Here is an 18,811-nt window from a genome sequence, read left to right as displayed (position 1 = left end):
CACATACATAATATATACATGTATATTAGCTACGCATCGCATTCGCTGTTTATCGAGTTCGTTCGTTCGTTGAATTCCAGCGCGATGATCTTTCGTATCGTTTTGCACAGCTTGCACAGAGTGAGATAAGACGATTGTGACGTCACGATTGCGAGTCTTGTCAGTCATGTGTCCACGATATCGAGTAACCCAGATTTATAATTATCCTCGTGAGGGGATGCTGCGACGAGCAGGCTCTCTTTCAAAAGCGGAAATGATAACACGCGTGATTAAGCTTGTCACGAGGGTCTATACCATGTTTTGTTTCTTTTCAGCGATAAACCGAATGATGCAACCGAATGAACCGACCATATATGTTGTCATCATTTATATTGGACGTTTTTGGAAAAATGACGTGTTCTGATAATCCGGTGTAAGTTGTTTTTCTTTTAAAACATGATTGACAAACGTTTTATCCTTTTTGACATTCAATGAATAATGTAGAACATTCATTGTGTTGACTGTCTTTTTTAAAAAAGAGCAGCCATTGTTGGAAATCTACAGTTATTCATGTTGTGTATACTATAGATTTTCATTACTGATAGAAGTGTGTATCTGAATACGATGAAAGTATAAAGGAAATAATAATTATACATAATTGATCTATTTTAATTAGATATCATTGTGGCTGCGGAACAAAAGCAGCTTTGCAACTGTTGCAAAATTCTTCAACATGGTTGATTCTGGCTTTTTTCAATTTCTTATAAATCTAAATGTATAAATCAATCGTATTGAAAAATTTCACAATATTTGCAAAGTTGCTTTCTCTGCTGAACACAATCATTGAGACAAAAATAATATCAGATCAATTCTAACCTATACTTATTGCGTGGGCGTCGCCATATTGAGAATTAAACATCAGCGCCTCTGAACGTAAAGAACAAAACTATTTACGTATATCATATTTAAATTATTGGTGGTAAGTTATCGGCTGCGGTCGATTTGGGCGCTCACGCTTTAAAATCTGTTCTATAATGTGCTCTTTGTTTTTCTATTTCTTGTTTTTTATCTTTTGCTTTTTTCTCCTTTGCAACCGTTTTATCAACAAATTGTATTTTTTGATACGTATTTCTTGTTTTTTTCGAAGTTCGTTAACTTTTATCTCGGGCGATATAAAACAAAAAATCGGATAAAAAGCAGAAAAAAAAGATATAAAAAAATAACAAAAGGCAAGAAACAAGAAACAAAAAGCACATTGTAGAACAGGCGCTTGTCATCATTTTATTTTTATTGTTCATTATACGTAAAATAAGAATAGAAGTACTGAAAAGCGCTGATAGAATCCAAATCTTTCTATATTAAACCCGATTCCACGATGTTAGAAATTAGTCCGAGATCTCGGACAGAAAAAAAATTAACTGAGTATCAATCATGAAATTTTTTTTCTAGGATGAGAAGTGAAAAGTGAAAAATTTCTCCATTAACTTCAATAATTAAAATTTTCACTTTTCGCTTTCCATCCTAGGGATAAAGTTTCATGATTGATATCTTGATTTCTAGCATCGTGGACACAAGGCTTAAGGGTTAATAAATATTATAAAAATAGTGAAATCATCTTGTATCATTTATAAAAGAATATAACAAATCGATAATAAATCTATAGAAATTATTAAATTACGACTTAATAAAGTCTTGTCCACGATGCTAGAAATCGGTCCGAGACCTCGGATGAAGAAAGAATTGACCAATCGCAATGGTCACGTGATCAAATCATTCAAATGTGATTTGTTCTCTATCCGAGGTCTCGGACCGATTTCTAGCATCATGGATATCGGATTTCAGGAACTATTCAAAATTTGGAAGATGTCTATTTCACAGTTTGCGATTACTATATTGATTACGATTGGTAAAAGTCACGTATCTGCTCGCGAGGTAAAGTAGAGAAACGCAGTGAAGGGACAGAAATAAGGTTACGAAATTCAGAGTCATGTCGAAAAAGGTATACGATTGCTCGCCGGAGCAACGCGAAATCGCATTGTGGAGAGATGCGAAACGGAAGCAGTTACGCGAATTGTATCTAAAAGATTCAGGACACCCGACTAAAAGTCTTCTCGTACGTACATACACGGACATTTAACTTAACCTATAAGTCCACAAATATTAGCGATACTTCACTCCGTAGACAACATTTACGTCTATTTATGTTTGATTTATGTTCTGACAAATTGCATTTATTGTTATCATTTATTGTACAGTATTTTGTTCACTCGCATTTATAATTTTTTACTCCGATCTTTGTATTTCTCGGATTCAAGTATGCTCAATATTTTTAAAGAATATGAAGTAGTTTATTATTAAAAACATAACGCTAATAAGAATTAAAAAATCGAATAGGATCATAAATGCACAAATATTTATATGTGTATGTATATAACTTTTGCTTTAATCAATTGTGTACACTTTATATTTAAAATTGTCTACACAGAAATTATGTAACAGATTAATGAAACATGATAATGAAACAATAGCGGAAACTATCTGTTATACCTTCATAGCACTTTTAGTATTTTGTTGATTTTGAAATAATAAATAATCGATTTTAGAATATAATTATGTCTATGTAAATTAATTTTAATAAATTACACATGGTTACTCATTCTATAAATACAGTTTGATACAGGAATATATAAATATGCTGCTTCGAAAGCATCGATAGAGCAGCACTTTGTACCTACATTGATACGATACGTGTCGCGAGTTGGAATGGTTGCATCTCTTATTATTGTAACTGCAGTGACATTAAAAAATAGAAAGGTAAGCCAAATGTATTTAAAAAACAAAATTCGAGAACCAATGTAAAAATATTAATATGTAATATGCATTATTTTTTTTCATAGGATAAAAAAGAACACTTGTATCGTACTGGACAAATTGATTATGCAAGCAGATCACATAGATTCTGTTAGATGATTATTTTAATAAAGTACATGCAGTTGATGTATCTAACTTAACACTAGATGATATAAAATAAACTTATAAGAAATATATACATATATGTATATATATTAATAGTAAATGCAATATATGTCATTAGAAGAAATAAGAAAAACATTAAAGATTTTATAAACATATAGTTATGAAATGAAAATTCGATGAAGAGTGATACCAGTCTCAAATATAAAAGGTACACACATAAAATATGAATTTAACATAATAATTAAAGACTATAAATTTATCACAACAATTGGTAAATTTGTATATAGGTATTATATATTTTATCGTTATAGAAAGAGTAATGTAATGTATGTATTTATTCTCTTTCTATTACCGATCTTCCAATTGCTTGTCACGCGCAACAACAGCGTCATCGAATTTAACCATATATGTAGTTCCTTTATGCCAGTGTGCCGTTACCTTAGCAGGCTGCAATAATATTTAAAACAATTACAAATTTTGTCCCATGAAAATATAAATGTACAAGCTTAAAAATTGATCAATAGACTATCTCAAAAAGAATAAATAACTGAAGCTGCTTACAAAACCGCAATCGCAAAGTACAGCCTCCACGATACCAGCGACGAAGGATGCACAGTTCAAGCTCCCTTTATCTTTGGGTACTGACACAAATTTGTTTACCAAGGATTCCTTTTCAATGATGTAATAAGTACGTTCGTCGTCGTTTGCATGTTCCAGTTTATCGGCCTCTCGACCAAACAAGGACTTCCACACTGTACTTTTGATAAATAGCAATACATTAAGTAGCTTTATCTCACGTTTGCCACCCTTTTCTCGTACCACAAGTAGATCTGTTATTCTGTGTCCAACTTCTGCTCCAATCTCTGCCAATCTAGTCACAATATAAGACAATACATCTTTAAGTAAGTGCAAGATAATGAATAATAAAGAATAATTTAATCTACTTACTTATTCTGCAGCTCTGGAACGGTATAGACTCTGTTTTGACAATATTGCACTAATTCGGAAAATAAGAGGGCAAAACAACTCAAGCTAACCTCTCCTTTACCTTTACTTAAGGATTTATCGAGGATACTAGTCCGCGGTCTTATGGCTGATATCGTGATACTTGACATTTTTATGTAATTAAATATGTCATACAATTTTTATAAATATTATGAATTATTATCAAGAAACGTTGCGCGATACTGTCAAAATACTACACACTGTACTGCCATTTATTTACGATTAAACTGACATCTGACGGCAGTGACGACTAGTGGCAAGCAAATTCAAAAAGAAGAGGTCTGTTCAAATTGTTTTAATTATATTCGAAACTGTAATTTTTCTCGTATCTTAAAATTTAGAAATTTCAAATATCTTACACAAAAGTCAATAATTTTATTTATTTTCAAAAAAATGCAAAATTTCTATGTTATATATTTATACAATTAGAGTTCATTATTTCACAAGTCCCGTATTTTATTTAAACTTTGCACAATTTAATTTGTATTTAAAATAGCAAAAATATTTTCTCTAGTTAGATGAAGAGGATATGGGAAATAATTAATTATTCTTGCACATATTTAAATGTGTAATGATTTAGTTTATATTACATAATATTGAGTATTACAAATATTATAGATAAATAAATATATACACATATATACATATAATATCATATATACAAGATACTTCGGTAGAAAATATTTTTTACACAAATATGCTTTGTGTGAAATTTTAAATGGACATTATTTCAAATCCTCGTCCATATATACAAATAAAATCATTCCAGTTTTTGTCATGGCTGTTAAAATTAATATTTATAAGAATAGTGAAATAAAGAAGACAATTATAACACCTAATACATCTTTAAACTTACTTGGGACAACTATATAATTCCATGCCTTGCACATCCGTAACAGATGTAAATACTTGATTTAAGATATCTACATGTATGACTCCATTGGAACATGAATAATTATAGGTAATAACTTGCTGATCTATTCCCACGCTACATATTATATTGCCTTTCAATTTCACACCTGTTGATTATACATTTTTATAAATTTCTTAAGACATATATGGAATATGCAATACAACTGTAGCTTAAAAGATGTCATATGTGCCTTAATTTACCAACGATTTGTGTAGAATGTGCGGATGTTGTATTCCATTTGGATAATATTTCAGCTGATAGTTTATTTTCTGATAGATAAATTTGAAAATAGGTGACATTGAGAAGATTGTCATCGCCACCGGTAACCAAAAGATATTTATTCTCATTCATATCCTTTAAATCAAAACAATTAATTCCTGACTGATGCAAGCTAAATTCTGCAAAAGGGATATCGTCGAAATTCAAAATATTCTGGTTCCCAGAATTTGCATCCTCGTGTATTTTCGAGACCATGTCGGTAAAGTCAAAAAAACGTAACTTTCCGTCTGTACTCATTGTTAATACAATTACTTTGGATTTGTATAATAATATGTGTATCTTCAAAATGCAACGATCTATGTATTTAGTAGATACTTTCAAATATGTATTGTTAGTTACAATATCATATACAAGTAGTCTGCAATGAAAAAAAAAAAGAATATTTTTTTGTAACTCTCATAAAATGGTATATCATTCTTGATAAAATAAATAATTAAATTACCTTAAATATCCGTCTGCACAAGCTATAAAGACTAATACATAATTTAATTTAGGGTAATAGGCATAAATATCCATGTAACGTGTTTCTGGTTCTTCGATGCAGAATTGCTTAGTTTCCTGCCATGGTTTTTTACAATACTGATTTTGTTTATAGAGCATATGAGAATTCACATCGAAACATGACATATTTAATTTTTTTATTGAATGTGGATTTTTTGGGTCAACACTTTGCAAGTTGAAGTTTAGCTTCCAAATCTTCAATTGTGCTCTTCCTCCACCAGAAAAGACTAGATATTGAAACTCGGATTCATGTAACATGTTTAATTTAACAACACTTAGGCATCTAATACCCGAAAGATGACCATTAAAAGTTCCTAAATTTTTGAAAACGTTCCATTGAAAATCGTATTCAAAAATACTACTGATACGAAGAGTGCAGTCTTCACTACCGGATATAAAAATATTTTCTCGATGATCTGATTGTTTAATCGAAATGTATCGCAAGCAACATGTCTCTTTTATGTGAAATCCATTCTAAACATAAAAAAACAACAAATATAAAAAGGTTTGTACAATTATTTTCTTTTTAATAGATTAAAAATCACTTACCTGTAAAACAGGATGTGAAAGAAAAAGAGAAGAAGCCATATCACATACATGAACCTGTTTATTTTTAATGTAAGCAAAACTGGCTTTTGTGTGCGATATTACACAGTCCCACGATCTATGACCGCCACCGCAAGGAATTCTGACGACTACGTTTTCATTCAACAAGTTATATATTATAAATTCCACCTGAAAATGTTATTGTAAGAGATATAATTACACAAGATTTTCTATTATGTGTGCATATATATTTATATGTATAAAATTTTCGATTTATACCTGTTTAAAACCAAATACAAAAAAAATCTCATTTTTTTCCATCCCTCCTATTTTTTTCGTATTCACTTTTAACATGCCACTAATCCAGTCCATTGGCATCTTTTTTTTATGCAGCATTACCAAGGGCTTCGTGTATGTAAAAGAATCCTTTATTAAATGTATTTGATAAAATCTCAACATTCCATCACGTCCAGACGTTATCAAGTTTTCTCCAAATATACAAAACGACTGGACTCCTATTTTACCATGAATCCTATCAAGTGTTTGAATAGGTTTTCTACTAATATCTGTTTTAATAACTGTGTTAAAATATATATATTTCAGATCATATACATAAATATTCCCAGCTCTATCCCCACATATTAACAAATTATATGATGTCCCGTAATTCACAGGAGGATTAACATCTTTATAGATTATAGCTGCAGTCAACCAACGTTCTCTACTGGGCGGCAATATGCATTCTGCATGCACTGTAAGATTACCTATATAAAATCAAAATGTTATACATGTTCTAAAATACATTATGACATTTATGATAGTTACATGACATTGCAGAAATGATTACACACCACTCAATAACTTCAAAAGACCATTTGCCCCACAAGCTATCAAGTCAGAATTGTTTAACCATTGCAAAGATAAGATTTGTGAATCCATTATTTTGTTTTTCTCCATAAACCGTAAAGTCCCAAGGTACTCTAAAAATACATCATCAATTATTTAATTTTAATAATTAAAAACTTGAAAATGAAGATAATATATTTGTAATAAAAATTCATTTTTATGTTGTCATTAAGATTTGTATTATAATAAACATTCTTACCTTCGTATACTATTGCATGTCCGTCTCTAGATGCAAGAGCAACAAAGTTGCGGTTTGGAGAAATTTGCATAATATAATAGTGTTCTTTTGTTAAGTATGTAGTGTTTTTAAGCATCATTTCTTTGTTGTAATGTAAAAGCGTTCCCAATTCAGTAAAGACTAAAATTGTGCCATCGTGCAAATAGGAGACGTATTTAGGAAAATTACATGTATCATTGCCACCAGATAGAAAAATTGTTTCTAGGCTTTTGTAATGTTCAAAAGGTTGCATATGTACAGATCCATCACCTCCACCCACGTATACTATATTGTCTTCAGATACATCAATACTCCATATAGGAGCTTTATAGTAAGCTTTATTAAGTAAATTACCTGAGAGTGACCATGTGCATATAAGTGAATCCTAAAATAGAAAATTTTTTAAAATTTACATAAAAATTTTACATAAAAATAAATTGTAATTTTCACCTACTGGTATAATTGAAATTGAATCTTACTTCTCCTATTGTTAAAACAATGTCATTTCTAATTAAAGCTTTCCAAACTCTTGCTGTGTGCATAAACATTGCTTTTATTGGCTCTATTTTTACTGTCTGCCAGTTTATATTGTTGCTTTTGGAATTTTCATCTTCTGTTATTTTCCAGAATCTAACACTTCTATCATCAGATGTAGAACAAATAAATCGCAAAGTTGGATCACAAATAACAGAAAATATAACACCCTAGAATAAATTTACAAGGTAAGATTTTTATTCAAAAATTTTTATCCTTTTAAATTCAATATAATTACCAAACCTTGTGTCCTATTAAACGATGCAAAACTGGCATTCTTTTATTAGTGTCATTACATCTATTGTCTACTTTCCATATTAAAATTTCTTGAAATACAGTTCCACTGAAAATAATTAAATTCTCTTGAGAAGTTCCTGATATAGAACCGCCATAGCTAGATATTAATTAAGAAAATTGTTACATTTTTTATATCAATTATCTCTGTAAGAAATTAATTAACAAAAATCATGAAAGGATACAGAATGCATGTTTCTTCACAGCGTATAATTTGACAAGTTTTATTAAATATATCGTATATAGATATATAATTATGGGCAAATAGAATTGCCAATCGTATTTCTTTTTTAAATGATATCCACTTTGCAGCAATTATCCAATCATTGAATTGATTTGTACTTTGTTTTCTAATTCTATATATACATATAGAACATACACATATAGAACAAAAAAAATTATTACATCAGAATATTTCAAATTTTAAATCTAATTGTTTTAATATGCTCTGAGTAAAAATAAGAAAAAACAGTTATATAAACATAATCTTATTATTATAATAATGAATCATAATCATGATAATAAATCATAATCTATACCTCATATAGATAATTTTTCTTATTTTTATCTATAGATCATATTGATATTTGATTTTGGTGTATCATGCATATAAAATTATATTACTTTATGTTGTGTCCTATTTCAACAAATTTGCAAATGCATATAGACTTGGCACCAAATACAGCTAATATGTTATCCATTCCTACTACAATGCCATGTATATTATTTGGATACAGGCAATCCAACTTGCACTCAAATTTGCAATCTCTGAATACATAGAGAGTAGGTCCCATACCTGCGATAATAAATAAGCGTTCTATAAAGTTGTAAAAATTTATAACTTGATCAAATTTATCTTGTGCATCCAAAGCATTAATTATTAACCAGCAAGATTTTTATTAATTGCGAAAAAATTACTTTTGTAATATTAAAATTCTTATAAAAATTATTTAACTAATGTTACATAAACTATGTAATATATGATTATTGTAATTGTATTAACTAACTCATAACTAACCTATAAGTACAATATTTCCTACGCATCGAATAGCGAGGATCTCTGTGCGTAACAATAACGATGCCATTTCATCTATAATAAATTACATTACTTTGTCATAAATGTATTGAGGTGCTAACAATCATTATCACAATTGTTCATGCTAATCCATTTGAACACACTTTGCATTTTCATACACATGTTATTCCGTGTGGAAGGAGTTCCAAGCAAATTGGAGCAAATGTGCTTGGAGTTTTTCCACTAAACCAACCAATCAGAAAATTTTATATTAAATTGACCAATTAGCGATGTGGCAATCGGGTCTCACTTCACTCACTTGTCACGTGTACTCGAGACAGATAAATAGGTTATGTTGCAGGGCGTAACAGACGCGTTGGATGTAACATGGAGCATAATTTTGGAGTGGAGTCATCTACAAGTTATTTCACGGCATTAAAAGACAAGCTCGTCACTCAAGAAATTAGACAAAGTCTACATTGCATAACGTGATTGTCATTGTTGTCAACCATAAAAAGAAATCTTTCGGCCGACGTTGAGCGAGCGAGCGAGCATGCCGAGCATGTGGGTGTTTGGTTATGGTTCTTTGATATGGAAAGCAGATTTTCCATATGAGAAAAAGCTTGTCGGCTACATCAAAGGATACATCAGGCGTTTCTATCAAAAGAGTACCGATCACAGAGGCGTGCCCAATAGGGTAGGCAAGATGCAATTGCTTTCTCTCGCATCAACTATACATCTTCATCTATACATCTTCTTTTTACAGCCTGGACGTGTGGTGACATTGCTTGCCTCTACTAATCCCGACGACCAAGTGTGGGGACTCGCTTACAAGATATCTTCCGAGAATATAGAAAATGTAGTGAATCATTTGGATTTCCGAGAAAAAGGTGGCTACATAAAAAAAACCGTCCTCTTCTATCCCTGTGATTTTTTCAAGTCTACCCAAAGTGATTCAAATACCAATGTGTCTTTGAATGATCTCTCGAGAATGACTTTTTCAACGACATCGCTTTCAACTGTACTGGATGAAGCTCCATTCTACCTCACTATTTATATAGGTGAAGAAGATAATCCAAATTTTGCTGGAATGGAGAACATAGATACCATTGCGAGACATATAATTGTTTCACGTGGCATTAGTGGATCTAATATAGAATATCTCTATAAATTGGCATCTGCAATGCGCACGATAGCCCCTGGTGTGCAAGATGAACATCTGTTTGCCTTAGAAAAAGCTGTAAAAGAATTGGAGCAGCAGACAGAAGAGTCATGGGAATTTGATCAATTTTCATAAAATATAATAGTTGTGTTAATATAAGAAAATATAGCCAATTGTGTCATCAGTCGATATAATTAATATTTGATAATCTGAATATTTATTTTATTTCATTTTTTTTTTCTTTCTATTTAGAGATCTTCTGATTAAGATTGTATTTATGTAGCAAACTTATTAAATATAATACGAAACATTTTGATTAAGAAGTTTTTATCATAGCGAATCTCGACACTATTGATGCAATTGGCTGAGAGAGAAAGAAAAAACTAAAGAGACAAAACTTTTTTTGCACTGACCAAAATAATAGCAAAATGATAATATTTCCGTATAGTTAGGCACTATATAATATTTTTAAATTATTGATAAAAAAATCTTATTTATCAAATAAATCATATTTTCGTATAAAATAGCTGCAATTTTTATCAATGATTTCGAATTTTCACTGAAAAAAATTTATGATAAAATTGTAAATTATATAATTAAAAATTTTGTTTGAAATTATTAATTTTCATGTATACAATAATATACTACTAATTTTTTAAAGTTCTGTAGAAAGTAGAATTTGAAATTCCCGCAATGGAAATTTCTAGACGACGTAGGAATTTTTGAGCTTTATGTTTCCCTTTTATGAAAACGTATGCCATTTGTCAGCCAATCGGAACGAATTATGATCTGGCGGGTTCTTTCGTGCATGCGTCTTGCGATAACGATAATTTCGCATGTGCGATATTACAGGAGCAAAGAATAGCGAAGCGTTGGCAAAGAAATGGAAGAGACAGATGAGAACAAAATAACATAATCCATTACTAAAATTTGTGAAAAATTTACGTAAACTTTTACGTAATTTTTGGAAACTGTCAGAAAAAAGCTAATCTCGAAGATATTTTTTTTTTAATTGTAGACGTGTCGTTCGATGCGCATGCGCGAACTTCGGACCCGGCTAGCAACAACGTAGCCAATCCGGATGAGGCGTGGAAGGATTCAAACTTGAATGAGTGTAACGTACGTTTGATTTTGTCGTTGGCTGTTCTCGTGGAATGTTCACTGGCGTTTCGCTCTGTCCCGCATTCAGGGGTTTAATTGAATACGAGCTAAAAGTAAGAGTAGAAATTGCAGAGAGAAGAAATTTGTGGCATACGAGTTCTCGACGAGCAGTTTGTGTGACAAGAGACGCAAATAATTGACGTAAATAGTTACATGTGAGTATGTAGTATTGGCCTTTATTTTGATCCTGCAACAACAGTATATTGGATCTGCGAGATCTAATTATTAATTCATTCGAATGAAAATAATATAAAAAAACTATTCAGTTGCATAAATATTTCTCTTGCTACTAAAATAAAATTATTTTTATTTAATTGTTTATAAAAGACATATAAAATGTGTCACATTACACGAGATTTTTTATTTTTATGTCTTTTGTATAAGGAAATTTGTTATAACAGATTCAACATTGATGAGTTAGAAATGATATTTAATCAACTATCTCTTTTTGATGAAGAAATGTCATTAAATATCATTAGCTTTATAAGATTATTATTGTGCTCCTTAGACTAATACAATTTAAAACTTTATGTATGCAAACACTAAGATTGAAAAGTGAATTGGAAAGTGTCTCAAAATGTCAAGTTTTATATTTTGATATATATATATATAATTATAGTTCTCCAACAATAACATTCTATTTGCATTTACTTGTCATATTGTTACATCAATTTTGGTAGCTTAAGAATGATTAAAATGCAAATATGGTTATAATTTAGAAATAAAAGTACATAAATAAAATAAGAGGAAAAAGGTACGTTAGTTATACTTTAAAATACATATATTTTTTGTCATTTAATTATTACTTATTGTTTGTTATACTATAATATATAATACTAGATATATCTTTAGAATGATTTAAGATTTCAAATTTTTATGTTGCAGATTATCATTAACTACTGTTGGATGGCATTTATATTTTGACATATAGTAATTATTTTTTTCTTTATGACTTGATACCAGTATATTTTGCGTGTATGCTATATATTTTACTTATTGACACAATGGAGGACCTTGATCTGCAAGCACCACAATGGGTAGATTTTACTGAGACTCATAGTCCGATGCGAATGCAGGACTTTTTTGAAAAATCACATGCAATACATGAACGCATAGAGGATTTCTGTGATTCTACTTCTGAGAATATAGAGAACATTCAGCTCACGTCTAACACGAATGTCATATGTACTAGTACAGAGGCACAAGCAGATTTAGAAATTATAAAGAGTACTCCTATCAAAATAGCTTCCCCGAAAAATGGTAATAATGTGGAACTAGGAGAGACTACTACTACTTATGATCAAGTACTCAGCGATGCGATGAGGCAACTGGACCTTTGTAAAATGCCACTTAAAAAAACTCGAGAAGCACTGAATAAAACTACCCAAGAGTCGACTGTTTTTAAGACACCGAATATGTCTAAAATCATTAAACCATCTAAAATGGTCAACTGTCGTAGTGTACCGAATAAATACATTCAATCTGAACAAGATTCTGTGCAAAAGTCCACGAAAGTTAACAAGAATATCTGTATTTCAGGCACTAACATGTCTGAAAATGCAAAAGAAACATCGGTTAGTCATGCCTTATTTAAGCCTGAAAATCACAATGAGAATAATGTAGTAGAAGACTTTAAAGATAAGCAAGAAAAACAAGGCGAAGAAAAAGATAACAAGGAATATAATGAAAAACATGAAAAAGACATTGAAAAATGTAATGAAGCATACAATAAAGAACATAACGAGGAAGACGATAAAGAGCGGCAAAATGAATCAAAAGGATCATCTGATAATAAGAAAACCAAGGAAGAGAACAGTCAAGACGATGTGGACGCTACGATCGAGTCAGGCAATCGAACACATTCTTCGAATAAGCATTCAGTTCTTACCTGGTATAACCATAGACGAAGCTTACAAAAACGCAGAACATCAGTCAACAAGAAATATGTCAGTTTAGCGGAGGCAGTATCGCGCTTCCAAAACGAGACGCCCAAGCGTTTTCACACCAGAAGTAAGGTGAATAACACGACTGGTATGCCAATGTCAAAGACGTTGCAGAACCGTTTAAAACCAACGATACCGATTTCACCAGCGCTTGTATCAAAGAACAGGTCGCGTCCTGTTACTGTGCTGAGCCGAGAAGAGCGTGAGAAACTGGAAATGGAAGAAATGAAGAAACATCAGATAAAAGCCAATCCAATACCACCTAATGTACTGCGAGGCTCACGAGTGATGAAGAAGCCGACGGTAATTGTGCATAATTCTACTGAATCCAATGGAAAAGTTCATGGTCCGAAGAATGTCACAAAATTGCTGGTAACCGATCCTTCAGGTCTCATTGTCGAACATGAGGAAATATCATTCTTTGGTGTACCAAAAGACATTGATGCAACAAAAAATGTGACACGCATCATACCGTTTAGCTTCGAGGCGCGCAATAAGGATCTACAAATAAAAAAGGAGCAACGGCTGAAAGATCTGCAAGAAGCCAGTAAAACAAAGACCGAATTCCATGCCAGGCCAGTGCCAAATTTCTCGAAGCCACCAACACCACCGGCCAAACAGCAGCAGCAGAATAGAACAAAGAAATCCATCTTACCGTGTCCATTCAGCTTTGATAATCGGGACAAGAAAATGTCTGAAAGAAAGGAGGACTTGGTGAAACAACTGCTCGAAAAGGATAAGCAAGCACGTGTATTCCGCGCGAATCCGGTACCAGTCTTCAAACCCGTAATGGTTCGTGGTAGATCCAAAGAGAATCTTTCAGCGAAGAGCAAGAATGTAAAGATTGTAAGCGAGCAAGCAGAAGATCAAGAAAACAAAGCGCCGAATATTGATTCTTTAAAGGCAGAGAGGAAGAATGTAGAGAAAGCGAATAGCACTGTTGATAAACAAAAAGCACCATTGAAAGCTTATCCACTGAAATTAAACACTGATAAACGGGCGAAGGAACGATATGAGTTTAACGAGAAGATGAGGCGTAAGGAAATGGAAGAGGAGACAAAGCGTCAGGAAGCAGAAAAGAAGAGACTCGAATCTGAGAAATTAATGAAAGTAGAACTGCGCAAGTTAACGGAAGTGAAAGCGAGACCGATGCCAATGTACAAATCGCCAGTTATTCTTAAAGCGACGAAAAAGCTGACCAATCCGCAGAGTCCTGCATTTGCGAGTAAACTCAAATCGAAGCAAACATGAATATGATACGTTGATTAGAATATTTCGGTTGAAAAAAAATTATATAATATTGTGACTCGCTTATATATTTATATAAAGATTACAACACAGTATAATGTTATGAAGAATATGAATAAAAAATGTAGTTTATATATATATATCATTCTTATAAGGTATTCCTCTTATCTACATGCATGATTTTAAATAGAAAAAAATAATACTATAATCATTTGTTCGCAGGATATCATTTTATTCCGTTTCAATCCAAATCGAACTTTATAATATTCTTTAAAAAATAATCAACAGCTCTCTTTATAATTTAAATGTATGCTATAATCATTCGTTAATATCAGCTTGTACATATGTACACTCATATATATAGTTTTATTACAGATGCATTTATTAATATAGTCAAACTAACAGATTCTCATATCCATCTCGTGCTGTACACAATTACAATAATATATTTCAAATATGATAAAAACATTTTTAGTTTTTGGAAAGCTTTTCAACTGCAATATCTGTAATTATTCTTGACGTTATTTTAATATTAAAAAAAAAATAAGATTTTTATCATTTCGTCAATAAAACAACCTATTCTTTTTCTGTTTACTATATAAAAATTGGCTTATTCTTGTTGTATAATTGACAATGTAAATATTGTATAAAAATTGATTTTAATATTTGTCAATTTGTAATATAAATTCTTCTAAATACTAACCAATGTTTTTTCTCAAAATTGAATATAGAATAGTACGAAAATTTTATAAAACAAAGTACATAACATTAATCGATATCGCAATTAACTAATTATGTTACTTCTGTTATGTGCACGATAAATGGATATTATCTTAATTATGACCTATTTTTAAATAATTACAAGCTGTATGTGATGGCAAAGTGTATCGCACCACGTGATTTCGATGCATTTACAAATATATTATATTGTAAATAACTTAGCACGTGTATATACTTAGATCAAATACAATTAAAATTTACAGATATTGCGTTACTAAATTTTGTATACATAAACATTCCAATTTACAGGATACGTTATGTACTAGATCAGTAATCGTTTAATACGATCGTTAAAGAATTCTTGACACGTTCGATCGTATTTTTAATATGAATAATAACGGTAATGTACACGAATGACATCACTACACGATTCCACGTAGCCGCGTAAACTTTGAATAGTTTAGTTTATGTTGCGTTCGTTCACGCTATACCAATTGCTCCGAACTGGTGGCACTGAGATCCAGCAAACGCCACGCGGCCTTTGGATTAAGTTCCGTTCGATCGCGACACAGTACCCAAACGTAATTGACACGCATAACTTTCTGGGGATCTCCCTCAATCACTTCGTTCTTAGAGTTTTTCACGCACATGATTTGTTGAGATTGAAAGCTAATTATTAAAACCGGTCCCTGTTCCATCATCTTACCCATCACTAGATCTACATTGTCGATATCTGTAATTGATATTCCTTCTTTTATTTTTCACAATTTCAAAGTATCGTATAATTAATGAATATTATGTATAAATATGTACCTAGAATTTTACTATCCGAATAATGGCCTAATTTCTTAACTTCTCTATGCGGTTGCGAGATTATGTTGTATGGTCCTTCGTGACACCAGTCTTTCAGAATCTCAAGATCACCTCTAATCATCGCCTCGAGAATATTCGGGATGAAGTCGGTTTCGCAGTCCTTCAAGAACTGTATTTTACAAAAAGTGGGATCCAGCTTGCAGATCTCTGTAAGTGTTTCCGATAGCTCAGTCTTTTGAAATAGCCCACCTATAATGTCCGAAACCTTGTCCGTAAGCAATCTGGAAGCGCGTAGTACAGCATTATCTGACTCGTCGAATTTTGTCTTCCAATCCATTACCTTATTCACGTATGGATTTTTATCCTTTAAAAGAACATTCGATATTGTTAAATAGAGGCATTTGTTAATGCCCATTTGTACATTGCATAAAATTTATTACAAGACATTGTCCAATAGGTACCTTAAAATTTTCCCAAGCATTGGCAAACATGTAGTCCTTGTGCACTTCCACACCTGTCGTTTTTTGGTCAGGCATAATTTCTCTAGGTTCTATTGGTACTTCGTTCCTCTTTCTTAGTTTTTTAGGCGGAACGTAAACTTTGCCTGCATTAAGCAATAATGAAATTTAACCTGCACTCTACTCTCTGTCTATTCAGCCAAATCTATCTACCTAGAATTCCATGTTGGTCAAGTTCATTCCGTACGGCCTCTGCGGTGTGTGATATAGTTTGAAATGCACCTGTCTTACCAAGTGCTTGGCGCTTTTCAGAAATCGTTTCCGCCGCTCCTTTGGCTGATTTCGTTATTTCTTCGCCCAACTGGCCAGCACGTTTGCCTAATTCAGTCTTACTTGCCTCCTCGATAACTTCTTGCATCTTTTAAACATAAATTCACTGTTATACATAACATTATTATTATACATGAGTTAATTGTAGATATATACCTTTTCTTTAATTGTATCCAGTTTTTCTTTGATTACTTCTGAACCTTTGCTGGCTTCAGATTCAACAGCTTGGAATTTTTGTCGTGCTGTTCGTAATGCTTCTGATTGTTCCAGTTTCTGAGCCTCTTCTCTAAACTTTTTTAATGATTCCTTCATCTCTTTATTTTTCTGCATCTCCTGCTTGATATTCTCGATCAACTGAGACAGAAAACTTGGCCGTCGTGCCGAATTCGAATATAGTCGAAGCTGCAAAATCATCATTGCTTATCATTGATGTAACTTATTTGCATAGCAGGAACTTACCGACTGCATTTGTGCATTGAGCAATTCCACTGATGTCGATGGAAGCATAGGCGATAGTACACGTTTTCTCGAGCCATCTCTCAAGCTTCTCGTTGATCGTACTAATCTCGAAGCTCCTTTTAAACTCACTCTACATGATGCAACGTTCTGCAACTATTAAATCAATTACAATTCTTGCTTTGAATGACGATTGTTATTCAAACAATTTTATTGGCAATTGAGTACGCATGAAATTTTTTATTTTGTTAGCAATCAAATGTGATTCGACAATCACGCTGAATAATAAATCTTATTGAGAAAACGTGCATCATTCGACATAGAGGTTTTACCGGCAATGCGATGCGTGAAATTGTTATAAATGTAATTGATGCATTTTCGTGAACAAAGATAATTCCGCGAGTTAACGCAAATCACTTTAATGATCGTGCAATATTTCGCAATCGTACGAATGAGTCTAACAAACAGAAACTTCCAAAGGAAAGATAACCTTAGCGTTAACGATAAAAGCCACCGGTTTTTGCAAACGAGATCGTGAATTTATGCACAATTGACGAATAATGCAGGCGTGGCATTTCGTTTGCGAAATCAAATTATCGAGTGACGATGGTTTAGTTAGTAATACAATTTATTTACCATTTTACGAAAATTTGTCTATATATCCGGCAAAAGGTCCTCGTGAATACGCCGTATGCTGACGAATTACTCGGTTACGCCCTCTACATCAGAAAACGCTAAACTAGTACTAAGGTTGTTCATCTTGTTTTCCCTAGAAAAAACAGTGCTGCCAATAAGTCTATCACGTTGCATGAAATCCCCAAATAATTTTTGCACTTAAAATGAGACAGATACATATTTTTCCTTGAAAAGAGAGAGAGCGAAGATGTCGAGTACCAAAAGTGCAAATAACGCAAACAGATCTATTGTACAATATAACGTTGACTGCGTTCAGCAGAGGGCAGAGCAGGCGGCTTTACAACTTTGTAAAATTCTTTAATGTCATTGGTTCTTGCTTTTGGATCTAAATATATAAACCAATTGTATTGAAGAATTTTACAAAGTTACAAAGCTACTTTCTTTATTGAGAGACAGCTGTCCCTAAACAATGCAGCTAACACAAAAGGAAATTAGTAATTATTATTAAAATTGCAATGTAATTGCGAATATTCGCAATAAATAGATCTACAGGTCTCTACGATTTTTGAAAAATAAAATAAAATAAAAATTTATATAGTTGAAATGAGAAAAATTAGCGAAGACACCAAGTACAAAAATTGCAAGTAACAAATCTAATATTCTGCAAGAATATTCATTATATGTTTTCTTGCTTCTGACGTCATTAATCTAACGAAGCA

General features: G+C 32.0%; 6 protein-coding genes across 11 annotated transcripts; 3 read left to right on the top strand and 3 right to left on the bottom strand.

Moving 5' to 3' along the window:
* Positions 1 to 43: 43 nt before the first annotated feature.
* On the top strand, positions 44 to 3,112 carry ND-B15 (NADH dehydrogenase (ubiquinone) B15 subunit). 4 transcript variants are annotated; one of them, XM_087407952.1, is made up of 5 exons: positions 44 to 184; positions 315 to 412; positions 1,858 to 2,092; positions 2,650 to 2,793; positions 2,877 to 3,112. In XM_087407952.1, exons 3-5 carry the CDS (start codon positions 1,967 to 1,969, stop codon positions 2,943 to 2,945), a joined length of 339 nt encoding a protein of 112 aa, XP_087264078.1. In that variant the 5' UTR covers positions 44 to 184; positions 315 to 412; positions 1,858 to 1,966; the 3' UTR covers positions 2,946 to 3,112. The 4 variants fall into 4 exon arrangements, with proteins under 4 accessions (XP_087264078.1, XP_087264077.1, XP_087264079.1 ...); XM_087407951.1 differs by having other exon boundaries at positions 1,822 to 2,092; XM_087407953.1 differs by having other exon boundaries at positions 86 to 412.
* A 115-nt stretch (positions 3,113 to 3,227) lies between these two features.
* LOC105153734 (trafficking protein particle complex subunit 31) lies at positions 3,228 to 4,219 on the bottom strand. The gene is made up of 3 exons (XM_011068758.2): positions 3,904 to 4,219; positions 3,517 to 3,826; positions 3,228 to 3,402 (listed from the first exon to the last, which is right to left on the bottom strand). Exons 1-3 carry the CDS (start codon positions 4,068 to 4,070, stop codon positions 3,304 to 3,306), a joined length of 576 nt encoding a protein of 191 aa, XP_011067060.1. The 5' UTR covers positions 4,071 to 4,219; the 3' UTR covers positions 3,228 to 3,303.
* Positions 4,220 to 4,519: 300 nt separating this feature from the next.
* On the bottom strand, positions 4,520 to 9,491 carry LOC105153716 (tRNA (34-2'-O)-methyltransferase regulator WDR6). 2 transcript variants are annotated; one of them, XM_011068732.2, is made up of 14 exons: positions 9,330 to 9,491; positions 9,169 to 9,240; positions 8,775 to 8,946; positions 8,336 to 8,506; positions 8,100 to 8,250; positions 7,802 to 8,026; positions 7,305 to 7,707; positions 7,051 to 7,179; positions 6,479 to 6,963; positions 6,203 to 6,388; positions 5,595 to 6,127; positions 5,074 to 5,510; positions 4,817 to 4,979; positions 4,520 to 4,741 (listed from the first exon to the last, which is right to left on the bottom strand). In XM_011068732.2, the coding sequence occupies exons 1-14, from the start codon at positions 9,346 to 9,348 to the stop codon at positions 4,675 to 4,677; spliced, it is 3,213 nt and encodes a 1,070-aa protein (XP_011067034.1). In that variant the 5' UTR covers positions 9,349 to 9,491; the 3' UTR covers positions 4,520 to 4,674. The 2 variants fall into 2 exon arrangements, with proteins under 2 accessions (XP_011067034.1, XP_011067038.1); XM_011068736.2 differs by lacking the exon at positions 4,520 to 4,741 and having other exon boundaries at positions 5,064 to 5,510.
* Positions 9,492 to 9,502: 11 nt separating this feature from the next.
* On the top strand, positions 9,503 to 10,851 carry LOC105153730 (putative glutathione-specific gamma-glutamylcyclotransferase 2). Its single transcript, XM_011068747.2, has 2 exons — positions 9,503 to 9,862; positions 9,932 to 10,851. The coding sequence occupies exons 1-2, from the start codon at positions 9,719 to 9,721 to the stop codon at positions 10,460 to 10,462; spliced, it is 675 nt and encodes a 224-aa protein (XP_011067049.1). The 5' UTR covers positions 9,503 to 9,718; the 3' UTR covers positions 10,463 to 10,851.
* Positions 10,852 to 10,981: 130 nt separating this feature from the next.
* Positions 10,982 to 14,817, top strand: LOC105153706 (targeting protein for Xklp2). Of its 2 annotated transcripts, none has more exons than XM_011068718.2 (2): positions 10,982 to 11,643; positions 12,374 to 14,817. In XM_011068718.2, exon 2 carries the CDS (start codon positions 12,466 to 12,468, stop codon positions 14,680 to 14,682), a length of 2,217 nt encoding a protein of 738 aa, XP_011067020.1. In that variant the 5' UTR covers positions 10,982 to 11,643; positions 12,374 to 12,465; the 3' UTR covers positions 14,683 to 14,817. The 2 variants fall into 2 exon arrangements, with proteins under 2 accessions (XP_011067020.1, XP_087264063.1); XM_087407937.1 differs by lacking the exon at positions 10,982 to 11,643 and adding an exon at positions 11,660 to 12,242.
* Positions 14,818 to 14,890: 73 nt separating this feature from the next.
* On the bottom strand, positions 14,891 to 18,244 carry LOC105153697 (mitochondrial import inner membrane translocase subunit TIM44). The gene is made up of 7 exons (XM_011068707.2): positions 18,093 to 18,244; positions 17,460 to 17,612; positions 17,157 to 17,402; positions 16,884 to 17,088; positions 16,674 to 16,816; positions 16,213 to 16,576; positions 14,891 to 16,132 (listed from the first exon to the last, which is right to left on the bottom strand). Exons 1-7 carry the CDS (start codon positions 18,093 to 18,095, stop codon positions 15,885 to 15,887), a joined length of 1,362 nt encoding a protein of 453 aa, XP_011067009.1. The 5' UTR covers positions 18,096 to 18,244; the 3' UTR covers positions 14,891 to 15,884.
* Positions 18,245 to 18,811: the final 567 nt, after the last annotated feature.

Source organism: Acromyrmex echinatior, chromosome 7, assembly GCF_024713525.1.
Source record: "Acromyrmex echinatior isolate Ae372 chromosome 7, ASM2471352v2, whole genome shotgun sequence".
In the NCBI taxonomy this organism is placed as follows: Eukaryota; Metazoa; Arthropoda; class Insecta; order Hymenoptera; family Formicidae; genus Acromyrmex; species Acromyrmex echinatior.
Note: the sequence above shows the minus strand (reverse complement) of the source record. Positions and strands in the feature narration are given on the sequence as shown.

Coding starts and splice junctions, on each gene's coding strand:
- LOC105153730 (XM_011068747.2), top strand. CDS start 9,719: ATGCCGAGCATGTGGGTGTTTGGTTATGGTTCTTTGATATGGAAAGCA. Junction 9,863..9,931: donor ACAGAGGCGTGCCCAATAGG/GTAGGCAAGATG, acceptor TTCTTTTTACAG/CCTGGACGTGTGGTGACATT.
- LOC105153697 (XM_011068707.2), bottom strand. Junction 16,577..16,673: donor ATGCTTGGGAAAATTTTAAG/GTACCTATTGGA, acceptor GTTCTTTTAAAG/GATAAAAATCCATACGTGAA. Junction 16,133..16,212: donor TTCGGATAGTAAAATTCTAG/GTACATATTTAT, acceptor TATCAATTACAG/ATATCGACAATGTAGATCTA.
- LOC105153716 (XM_011068732.2), bottom strand. Junction 8,251..8,335: donor TGTGAAGAAACATGCATTCT/GTATCCTTTCAT, acceptor ATTAATATCTAG/CTATGGCGGTTCTATATCAG. Junction 7,708..7,801: donor TTGTTTTAACAATAGGAGAA/GTAAGATTCAAT, acceptor TTTCTATTTTAG/GATTCACTTATATGCACATG.
- LOC105153706 (XM_011068718.2), top strand. CDS start 12,466: ATGCTATATATTTTACTTATTGACACAATGGAGGACCTTGATCTGCAA.
- LOC105153734 (XM_011068758.2), bottom strand. CDS start 4,070: ATGTCAAGTATCACGATATCAGCCATAAGACCGCGGACTAGTATCCTC. Junction 3,827..3,903: donor GTTCCAGAGCTGCAGAATAA/GTAAGTAGATTA, acceptor TATTGTGACTAG/ATTGGCAGAGATTGGAGCAG. Junction 3,403..3,516: donor TACTTTGCGATTGCGGTTTT/GTAAGCAGCTTC, acceptor ATATTATTGCAG/CCTGCTAAGGTAACGGCACA.
- ND-B15 (XM_087407952.1), top strand. CDS start 1,967: ATGTCGAAAAAGGTATACGATTGCTCGCCGGAGCAACGCGAAATCGCA. Junction 2,093..2,649: donor ACCCGACTAAAAGTCTTCTC/GTACGTACATAC, acceptor CTATAAATACAG/TTTGATACAGGAATATATAA. Junction 2,794..2,876: donor TGACATTAAAAAATAGAAAG/GTAAGCCAAATG, acceptor TTTTTTTCATAG/GATAAAAAAGAACACTTGTA.